The 12,023-nt window shown below is 42.5% G+C and overlaps 1 protein-coding gene across 1 annotated transcript in view; it reads left to right on the top strand.

Annotated features, from left to right (window-relative positions):
- LOC121288263 (immunoglobulin superfamily member 21-like) overlaps positions 1–12,023 on the top strand; it is a 274,563-nt gene that overhangs the window by 128,730 nt on the left and 133,810 nt on the right. The window contains exon 4 of the mRNA XM_041206770.1: positions 3,982–4,100. Within this exon, the coding sequence (XP_041062704.1) occupies positions 3,982–4,100 (119 nt within the window). The remainder of the gene's footprint in view (positions 1–3,981; positions 4,101–12,023) is intronic.

The following is a 12,023-nucleotide window of genomic DNA, read 5'->3' on the forward strand; positions in this document are numbered from 1 at the left end:
GATGTTTCATTCAATTATTAAAGCTGTTGAATGTTCTCTAATAAGAATCAGCCCTTTTTAATTAGAAATACTTTTCTCTCTCATTGCTAACTAGAATGGTCCTGACTCGCACTGGGGTATGTTTCCAAGGGCACAGATTGGCTGCCTGCCAGTTCCACAGCCTCTCCTCCTCATAATCTTCATGAATCTTCATTCTATCTTCATCCCACAATTATTCTCTCACCTAAAGAAGGGCCTGTTTCAGTGCTGTATAACACTATGACTCTAAAAAGGAAGCTGGTTTTTTTTTTTGGTCATTTTGTACACTGCTTTAGATCTCTTGATTCTTTCAGTTATTCAAGGACAGTTCCTTCACACCTGGCAGCTCAAAGCAATAACTCCCACCTCTTACCTTTCATGGGTCTATCACAGCCCTCCCTCACTGAACAACAGCCTTTGTCTCCCTCTCACATGGGATTCCCACACCTTCTCCAACACTAAAACAAAAACAGAATTACCTGGAAAAACTCAGCAGGTCTGGCAGCATTGGCAGAGAAGAAAAGAGTTGACGTTTCGAGTCCTCATGACCCTTGAACAGAAGGGTCATGAGGACTCGAAACGTCAACTCTTTTCTTCTCCGCCGATACTGCCAGACCTGCTGAGTTTTTCCAGGTAATTCTGTTTTTGTTTTGGATTTCCAGCATCCGCAGTTTTTTTGTTTTTTTCTCCAACGCTAATGCTGCCTCCAGGAACCTTTGTTTTTTTGCGCATGCCAAACTTTTCCTTTCCCTTCAACATTTCTTACAAAACTCATCTCCATTTAAGGCCAGAATCCAGATCTCAATCTGGCAAAGTTCTTTTAATACTACTTCCGTCGACCCATCCACTCCTGCATAGAATTCAATTTTTAAAAAAGCTTTTCCTTAAGAAGGTTGATCTCTCTCGCTCTTGTCTCTTGCTCCCCTTCCCAACCTCTTGGGCTCTCTCTCTATTTTATCAATATTACAATTGTCATCGATCCTCTCTAAATGATTCCTCACATTGCTTTGAGTTGCAAACAACGTTTCTCTACACTCAGCACCCTCACTGTGTTCAAATCAAGACTCGTCACCCTGCCTCTTTCTTACCTTCCACAGAACCTCAAAACTGTGGAATTCCTTGGTTCCCTCGGTCCCTGAATTGCTGTCTCCTCCTCCAGTATTCAGGTTTTCAGAGCTTGGCAGCACCAGTAATCACTTGCTCGTATTCCTTTCCCGATGGTTTCTGTTCTATGAGCCATGACCTTTTACACTTGGTTTCGCAATCAGAATATAACATGTGCTTCCACTTTACTGGCCAACAGTCAGGTTGCTGACAGCCAGCTTGAGTTTACACATATTTGTACAGTGTGTTTGGATTAATTCATGCTATCTATTTAGATTGACTTGTACTGTGTACAGGTCAATTGATGAAACATGTTTAGATTGGCTTGTATTTTGTGTGTTAGAATGACCTGCGATGCAACAACGTATATCTTGTACAATTTTTGTTGAAGCTTTATCTATATTTAAGTAGTTGGTGTGCGTGTGTACATGTTTCTTAATATAATAATACCCATTGGCCAGGAGGATGTAAACTCAGAAGGTTGTCAGACCCATGTACAGCCTCATCCTGCCTCCTGTACAGCCATATTCCAGAAAATCCATTATCTGACTAGGCGCCAGGGCATTGATGTTTCTTTTCATTGGGTCCAGGGAACACTTAGACACAGTAAGAAGGAAATAGGCTGCAGACACATGTATTGGATTTGTGCCTCCAAAAGACTAGTCAGGCATCCTGGGGGAATTGTCAAAGTGGGCCTGCATATGAAATAGATGCAGGATCAGCAGAACAATGCAGATCAGGTGGAGCATTGGTTGGCTGGTGGGTGGTTATTGAATATAGAGAGGGTTTGGTGGGGGGTGGGGATTCCTGCAGCACCTCAAAGAAATAAAGAAAAAGAACGGTAATTAAAATACTTACCCCTCCCCTCTAGAAGGTCTGTGGGATTCAGGGCCTTCTGGCTTTTTCTCTCCAGAACAGATAGATGTTTGGTAGCCTGCAGCCAGGAGCCTAGTTGTAGGTCCCTCAATCCTTCAGATCTTCTCCTGTTGTCATCCTGTACAATCCCAGTGCAAAGCACTACCGGGGGCAGCCATTCACCAGATTGGTGGCCACACCATGACCCAGGCCAAACTAATCGACTGAAAGCCTGCCCTCCTAGGGGCAGCTCACTTCCAGTAGGCTTAGTCCTTGAGGGGGATCCAAGGGGAAAGTGAGTCCTCTTACCAACACAGACAAAGGATTGGCCGGAACTCACAAGCTCTTCAAATTGTTCAAATCTCAAAAGAGGTCACTCTAATGATCTACAGGAAAAGCTGGGACATGGAATGAGCAAAGTAATGTAGATGCCTGGCTGATACCAACTATGAAGCTCCCCTTTATAAATATATCAGAGACACTGCCAACTGAGACTAGTGCTATTCCCAAAAAAAATCAGCAACGAATAGTCAAAGGGTTTACATGTCTATACAAATAGAACTGGCAATTTAGAACAAATTAGGGTGGCTTATATTTTGTTTGCAAAAATGACCTCCTTGTAAATCTATAGGTGATTTTCAAATGAAGAATTCGACCTGGTGATAAACTTAATCTCAGCCGCAGTTGATAAACTGACAGGCATATTGGATAGTCAGCTATGGGTCACCCGATTTGCTGGTTATTCATATTAGTGACCAAAAAATCAAGGGCTTCAAATTGAGCAGTCCAATGTCCACTCTTGATTGTCCAATTTTCCCACCCATAGAGTGATTGTCTATGCTGGAAGCGCAACTTCTGTGATGATTGTCCCCTAATAAACGTGGGTCTTGAAAAGCACCCTCCTGATTTGCCGCTGATTGAGGCTAATTTGGAAACATGTGATACTCCAAAATAATTGTTAATTAATGATTATACTCAGCAGCAGGGCTCAAAGAAAGAAAGAAAGACTTACATTTATGTAGCGCTTTTCATGCCCACCAGATGTCTCAAAATGTTTTACAACCAATGAAGTACTTTTAAAGTGTAGTAACTGTTGTAATGTAGGAAATGTCTGTCTGAATAAACTCAGCCATGTATCAAACAAATTTAATCCTTAGTCATTTTGCTTTAAGAAAGTAAAAGTTGTGGACTGTGGTGTATTGAGTTAGACACTGCCCTTTCACGCTTAACACCTGGACTTGACTCAGTCCAGATGGATGGAATGGTGGAATAGAAGCTGTCATGGCTGTAAGTCTCCTTTGTGGAATTGCATTAGTCGTTTCAGTCCAGGTCCTCTCAATTCAATTTAACAGTGATGGGCACTAAATTGGCATCGCCCTCAGGAAGGCCACAGCTCCTCAGCTATGGGAAATGGAAAAGTGTCCCACTGCCGCAGTATGCAGTACTCATTGAGATTTGTTGCTGAACCAATATTGGAGATCATCCACTCTGCATCCGTGCTTTGCCTGACCTTGCATTGTCCCACGCTGGCAATGTTCTATTTCCCCAGCACTTCCACATTTTGATGATCACAAAAGTCACTGAAAAATAGTGAGACAAATAGAGTCACTTAGTGTTATAATATTCAAGTATGACCTAGACTGACTTTGGTATGAAGGCATCTCTTTTATTCCACATCTGCGCATATCCTTTTACTGACCAGACTGCCTTTCTATGGTTCAGACCATAAAAAACCATAAATGCCCCAGAGTTATATTCAGTCTGTATAGGGGTAATTATGCATCCAGCATTTCCAGTAGAGTTATACTCACATGAAGCACAGCTACAAGTTGGCCTACAATGTTCTAACCCAGTTCCAACCTGCACTCCCTTCAAGAGTGGGAGAGCAGTATGGAAAAATTTCCCCCATTGTATATTGGTACTAAAGTGGGACTGAATCCTGTATTTGTTTAGTGAAATGTGACTAATTTTTTTCCACTTATTTTCTTCCTTTAAAAAAAACAGAATTCCAGAAGTCCGCATTTTAGATAATGGGCCTTTCGAATGCCACGTTGGGATCTATGACAGGACAAACCGCAAGAAGTTTCTGGAAGCATATGGTCATGTCTTCCTCAACGTCATGTGTAAGTTAACTGTACACAGGGTTTAATGTTCTTTGATTTTGTTCTGCATAGAAACAGTCACAGATCGCGAGGGTCTATGTGGTGGAACAAGAGATCTTCTGTAGGATATAGGTTGTACATGGTGGGTCCTCCTCAGAGTAAACAGACATATCCACTGATTCCAATTTTGGAAGGAAGCACAGGTCAGAAGATTAGCACTACAGCATTGTACTCCCCTTCCAGCATGGCTGCCCACCTCACTGCCAATCTGGTGGCATTCCCATTGGATCAGTGTATCAGACCAGAATTCCTAAGACTGTGCAACTCTTGAAACGGAGAAAAAACTTGCTTTATGTAAAAGGAAGGAAGAAAGACTCACATTTATGTACCACCTTTCACAACCTCAGGATGTCCCAGCGTGCTTTATAGCCAATTAAGTACTTTTCTGAAATGTAGTCACAGTTGTGGAGATCTTGTGACACAGTGGGTAGTGACCCTGCCTCTGAGCCAGAAGCTCTAGGTTCAAGTCCCACTCCAGGACTTGATGGCCGAGGAAGGTGTGTTCGTAACATGGCCAAACAGGTTGAGTATCAACTTGTAAATTTTTCCAACACACACCAGTGGCAGATGGTAAGAGTGGGAGAGATTCCTGGTCAGCCATTTGCGGAAGGCAATGGCAACCCACTGCAGTACCTTGCCAAGCATAATCATGAACCAAAAAAGAAGTCCATTGTTGCCAATGCTCTTTTAGAGCATGGTACCTGAAGAGAGAGAGTCACTGTTATAATGCAGAAAACACAGCAATGAATTTGTGCACAGCACGGTCCCACAAGTAGTACTGTGATAATGTTTTTATTATGATGTTGATTGAGGGATAAATATTGACCAGAACACTGGGATTAACTCCCCTGCTCTTCTTCAGACTAATGCTATGGGATCTTTTACATTCTCCCGAGTCAGCACAAGGGACCTCAGTTTAATGTCTCACCCAAAATATCTCACCCAAAGCCCTAATGTCTCCCTGCTCCAACACTCCTCCGTCAGTACTAGACTGTATGTTAAAATCACTGGAATGGGGTTTGAACTCACAAGCTTTGCCTCAGCAACAAGAGGAATACCACCTGAGCCTGGGCTGACACATCCTTCTTACCTCCCTCTGTTTGCTTTTTATTCAATTCCACTGGAAGCTTTTAAGAATGAAACTTGCTGTTTACTAAATATGAATTTGTGGTCCACCTCAGTTTTCTTCCCCATTTCTTTCAACCTTGGCGATCTCCCACACAGTGGCCTCAGCCCATTCATCGAGTGCTCTCAGTCTGAGAGTGAGGGTAAACCAGTGGGATTTTGTGGAAAATTTCAATACAAAAATTCTTACACCTACACAGGGACTTGTGAGAGCAGAATAAAGTGTTCTGGGAAAACATTTTATTCACTGAACAGGAACTGGCTGGCAAATTAAAACAAAATATTTTTAATAACAGAGAAACTGCAGATCACAACTATTAAGTAATGTATTATGTGAATGAGCCTCCCAATGGAAGCAACTAGCGCTGTGAGTCTGCCCTACTTTAAGAATGAAATGTAAAGACGGTGGTGAGCAATCAGCGCTTTTCTTCTTTCTATGCTATTGAGTTGAACATCAAACTGTGAGATAACTGTGGACTTGGTTGATCTAAACTAAACTGAAACACAACACTTCATACAGGCAACGAGATGTGGCTCTTGACTCTGAGTCCAAAAGTTGTAGGTTCAAGCCCCACTCAAGGACTTGAGTGCAAAAATCTAGGCTGGCTCCAGGCAGAAATCTAGGCTGTTCTGAGGGAGAGCTGTACCGTCGGAGGTACTGCTTTCAGATAAGATGTTAAACCAAGGTCCTGTCTGCCCCCTCAGGTGGGCATAAAGGATTCCATGGCCATATTTTGGACAAGAACAAGGAGTTCTCCCTGGTATCTTAGCCAATATTCATCCCTTAAATAACAGCATAAAGAAACAGAATATCTGGTCACTATTGGATTCCTATTTATGGAACCTTGCTATGTGTAAATTGGCTACTGCATTTCCTTTGCTACAATAGTGTCTACACCCAAAAAGTACCTCATTGGCTTGAAAACATGTGGGGACATTCTGAGGCTGTGGAATGTACTATATAAATGCAAACCTTTCTTCCTTCATTTGACCCATATCTCATCATAGAACTTAACTGTCTCTCTTGAATGTCTTCAGAGTTTTTGAGAGCCCTACCTGGTGATCATTCAGATATTAATCATCTTCTGAGCAAGAGCATCTTGACTTTGCCCTGACCAGCATGTCTCTATGTCTCCATGTCCTGCGTGTGTGATTTTATTTGAAATATAGGGGCTGAATTTTTGTCTGGACTCAGGAAAACTTGACCTGTGCACTTTCGCAGCTTGCAGTTTGCATATCCAACTCATGTGTCTTTACAAGGAATTTCCACCTTTTCACAGGGGTCCAGTTCGCGGTGCATTTTGCCAGGTGTGTGGATGCGGAGGCAGATGGGCCAGTTAGAACCACCTTGGTTCTCCAGACGCAACAGCCTGGATGCCAGCATTGTTTAAAGGCCTCCTAAACCTCATTTCTCACTCCCGTCACCCCCCCCCCCGATGTCACCCTATGCCCCCTTACACTCCCCCATGCCACTACTTACCCCTTACATTCCCCCATGCCACCCCATGCTCCCTCATATTCCCCCATGCCACTGTACATTCTGCATGCTGCCTCTATGCCCCATACATCCTCCATAGCCACTCACCCAGTATGTACAGTTCTCAAGGGCCATACAGTAGCAATGGGAATTATTTTTAAATCATTGAAAAACTTTTAAACCTTAATCTAAGAAAACTCTGAATTCAAATTCGCTGAGGTACCATGAGAGGTCATCTTATTGAAACATATAAGATCCGGAGCGGACTTGATAGGGTGGATACCCAGAGGATGTTTCCCCTTGCCGGAGAGACTATAACCAGGGGAAACTATAACCAGTTTAAAAATAAAAGCTTCCCCCTTTTAGGATAGAGTTGAGGAGAAACTTTTTCACCCAAAGAGTTGTTAGTGTGTGGAATTCTCTTCCCTAGAAAGTAGTGGATCTGGGCCTTTGAATTTAGTCAAGCTGAGTTAGACAGATTTTTGTTAGGCAAGGGAGTCAAGGGCTATGAGGGGCAGACAGGAAAGTGGAGCTGAGACCACAACTAGATCAGCCATGATCTTATTGAATGGTGGAGCAGGTTTGAAGGACCAAATGGCCTACTCCTCCACCTATGCTCCTATCATTGCTGCTGAACCAAAAACCCCAAGGGAAAATAAAGTTGCAATCCTTGAAATATCGATTAGGTTTGTAAGTAAACAAGCAACCACAAAAAGTTTCAATAGTTCTTGGATCAATAAGACCACCTGCTGAGCTGATGCTTTTGAAACCCTGCCAAACATTCACGATGGAACAAAAGCTTTTAGCTCCACTGACAGAATAGATATCCATTCCGAAGCAGAGTGCGTGTCAATCAATGGAGTGGGAGCAGGTGCAGACCATTTTTCAATCTTCAGAAGCAGGGTGTTTTTTTTGAAACAGCCAGATCTGCTAGTTCAATTGAATCAGAGCACAAAAACATGAAAGCAGAGGCCTTTTTTAAAAAACATTTTTAAAATACATTATGGTATTTTCTCCATTGAAAAGGTATTATAAGGCATGTGAGCAATTACACAATGCTGGTTAACTCATCTTTGTAGGACAGGTCCCTATGATGAATCGCTGCATTAAAAACACATTTACATACAATATAGCATCAAATAATAACATTGTAAGGTATGAAAACGTTTTACTTTCACCTTTCAGGATGTTTCCAACTCCTCAGCAGGTTTTCTACTTTCTTCACAAACTCTCAACCCTATCCTACTTTTAGTGAGCTTCCATAACCTCCGCACTGCCAGTCAAAAATGGTCTGCTGGAGGAAATCTGATTTTCATCCCACAGTTTAAATTGGAACTCGACCTCAGCAGGAGTGGGTATGCATTTTTCACACTAGGCATTCCCGGCCAACAAAAAGGCCAGAGGAAAATGGCACAGGGTCAGGAAAATTGGATTTCCTCCAAAAAAGAAATCAAAGCACGCCCACTCTCACACCAAAACATGCCTCCACACCCAGATGAAGATGCGGCCCGTTGACTCTGGATTAACTTGTTTCATTCCACTTTTTATTCTTCATATATCTAAAAGTCCTCTCTCATTTGCCTTTTAGCAAGAGTAAATGTAATTGGATGCAGCAGGTAATTTGTAGCATTCTTTCCTCTGAGTCAGAAAGTTGTGAATTCAAGCCTTGCTCAGGACCTGACAACATTATTGCAGTTGACTCACCAGTGCAGTACTGAGAGAGTGCTGCATTGCCAGAGGTGTCATATCTTGACTGAGACATTAAACCAAAGCCTTGTCTGTTCGTGCAAGTGGATTTCAAAGATCCCAATCCTCTTGTCAAAAAGAGCAGATGAGTTCTCCTAGCACCTTGGACAATATTTCCTCCTGAACTGCTAGGTACCCATATTATAAGACAAATAGACCATTTGCAAAATATAGAGTCATAGAGGTCTACAGCACAGAAAAAGGCCCTTCGGCCCATCGAGTCTGCACCGGTCAAACAAATATCTAACTATTCTAATCCCATTTTCCAGCAATATGAAACATGAAATTATTTTTGATTTGATCTCAACTTAGGCTGAACTTGAAAGTGCACAGCTTAAGTGTTCTATTTGAGCCCGAACTGAGTTTCAGTAATCACTGAGCTCATTTCTCTTGCAGTGCCCACCTTCACCCCACACTCATCCTCACATTGGCTGCATTGCTTTTATACGCTTTTGTTATCTTCAGGCTTCAAAGCTCTAATCCGTCCCCCACACCCAATTTCTCTCTCCCCCTGCCGCCTCCCCCACCCCCACTATCCATTTTGCTCGCCTTCTGGTCTCCACCCTATACAAACTTCAACACATCGAGGATTCTGCTGTGCACATCCTGTTCCAACTGTATGGAGTCCTTATCACCAGTTTCTTTGCTCACCCCTATTTAGGTGTCATTCTTGGCTCAGTGGTAATATCCCTGCCTCTATGTTAGAAGGTTGTGTGTTCATGCCCTGCTTGAGAATGGAGCATATAACTCAGGCTAACGCTTCAGTGCAGCACTGATGGAGTGCCACATTGACAGAGGTTTTGTGATACTGATTAGAGGCTAAACCAAGGCTCCCCTGCCCTCTCAGGCAGATGTAAAAGACCCATAAAACTATTCAAAGATGAGCAAGGGACTGGCATCATTTATTCTTCAACCAACATTGCTAAAATCAGATTATGTGGTCATTATTTCATTGTTTGTGGGACATTTCTGTGCACAAATTGGCTGTCACATTTCCCTATATTACTACCGTGACTATACTTCAGAACTGTCTTGTTGGCTGCAAGCACTTTGGGATGTGCACCTCTTGAGGTTGTGAAAGGCACTATATAAATGCAATTCCTTCCGTCCTGTAGATTTCCTGTCCTCACTGCACATTGAATTGAAAATCCTTTTCGTTTACAAATTGCTCACTGCCTCACCCAACTGTACCTCATCCCAGCCTACCTCTTATTCCAGTCATCCATCCTAGTTCATGTTCTCTTGTCTCCCAATGGCTGTGCATTTCCCTGCTGTACCATAGGTGGGGAGTGTGCTCAGGCATGGTCAGTCCTGCTCTCTTGAACTCTATTCCTGAGCCAATCTGCCTTGGTACCTCTCTCCCCACCTTCAAAAGTTTCCTTTAAGCCTACTCCTTTAACATTACCTTTAGTCAGCTCCCCTCACTCTTTTGAACTTGTTCAATGTCTGTGAAGCATCCGGGCTGTTTACTGTGTTAAAAGTGCCACAGAAGATAAAGTTGTAGATGGACCTTGGTGCTTAATAGTGCTGGGAAGATTCTCAATTCAAGAGTGGTTGAAGCAGAGAAGGGGAGAGAACAGATTTGAAAGCAAGGGCTTTAATGTAATATTGTCCCTTCTTTAGACTGTGTTGTATTGGAGTGGTGGTAATTATGTAGTTCTGATAATGATGAACCTCAATACGTTGGTCATCATTTCATTGACGGCCAGACCTGGGGAGTCTGATCTAATAGTGACAAATTAAATGAAGGAATCAGGATAACTGATGCTCTCTCTATATACTCTGTTCATTCTCCTTTTATCGTCCTCTTGCCTCCTAAATATCACTTTTAAAGAATGGGATGTCAGAGCTGCCTGCCTAACAGTCCCCAGGGTCCTAAGTTGAAATCGACTGCTGGGTGTCTCTCCTGCTGCCAAGGTTATATAGTTTATGGGGGAATTACAGACCTTGGCTTAGAACCATACCTTATTGTAAAGGATGCATAGTTCCATGAATTGATTAATTATTTGCAAAACAGATATGCTATGCCTTCCAGATTAACGTTCACATTGAGTTATCCCAAGCATCAATCAAACTGTAAAACATAAAGAAATGTGGTGTTATTAAGCTCACCACTGACAGTGGGCACCTAATGCATATTTGGCCCAAGATTCTCCCTAAATAAAAACTCATTCTCCAGTAGCTATCCACAGCACACAACTCATTGATTATTGGAGATTGGTTCTGACAAAGCTCAGCCTATTTAGAGTGAAGATACAGTTATTATCTTCAGCTCTATATAGCATCTGTTGGATGGATTCATCCCATTAGCTTGAATGCCAAGTTAATTGTCATAGAACATGGAGCTAAGATAGTCAAGTAGTTCAACAAATCAGCTGTGGTTACATACAGTTTCTAGCCTATCAAGGGACTAATGTTCAAAGATGTGACCAAACTTAGAATAAGGAAAGCTGTTCAGCCCATTCTAACTCACTGTTTCTATCATGAAGATTCTACCTCAACATGGACTTCATCCAACCCCTCCAATAGCAACCCCCCCAACACTCTAAGCCAAGTTGTGAATAAGTACTCTCTGATCTCCGAAGATCGGCAAAGTCGAGAATGTCCATCCACCCTTGTATATCCATGATTCAATCTTGGTGTACCGCCCTTCAAACAAACGTTGTCTTCTATCCCAGGAGCCTGGCAGTTCATCGTGTGCCATAGAAAACTTAATCATCACACTCTATTCTCAACCCATTGGAGGCAGAATTGGGCTCTGTAGCACCCATTTATTAGGTACTCCATGACCATGTAATGTTCAAAACTGGGTTCTTGGACACTCACACACAAATCCAATGGCAAGTGTGCAGGACGCTATCTTGGCAAAGACATTTGCGTATGCACCTAATGACAACAACCATATCATGCAGTTCATGATGCAAACCAGTGTGCAATTATAATCTGACATCAGCACTGCCATTTTCCAACTGCATACTCCAGCCCTGCTTAATCTCGCGCAGCTAAACACAACTTTAAATTCAATAAAGCAATCCACATCAACACCATTTGAAGGGATCATGAATTACTTGAAGGTTAGTTGTCAGATTATTCCTCTAGTTGCTGATGCAATTGTACTTGTTTTTGGAGCTTCCCAATACTTCGCTAAATTTTGAGATAGGAAGTTGTCTGGCTGGTGCTAAAGTACTTTTTTGTACATTTAAGAATTTGTGCTGAAATAAGTTACTTCTAGGGATAGATGGCTTCCACTGGGAATTGATCATGACAGGGAAAAGGATTGGAGGTTTTACAGAGCAGGACAAGTTGCTAGAAAAGGGAGGAGGTGGAGAAGTAATGGCCGAGCCAAAGGCCATATCCACTATAAGTCTGTGGGGAATGATCCTTTTATCTCAACTTCAGAAAGTGCCAATTCTTGAGACTTGCCAAATCTACTGCCACAACTGCAACCTCAAACCAGGGCAAGGGCAGCATTGCCTGCAGCTGTCCAGGTGACAATGACTCTTAGTATTTATGTACCTGGCTCCTTCCAGGCTGCT

This window comes from Carcharodon carcharias, chromosome 15 (genome assembly GCF_017639515.1).
Source record: "Carcharodon carcharias isolate sCarCar2 chromosome 15, sCarCar2.pri, whole genome shotgun sequence".
Taxonomy (NCBI): Eukaryota; Metazoa; Chordata; class Chondrichthyes; order Lamniformes; family Lamnidae; genus Carcharodon; species Carcharodon carcharias.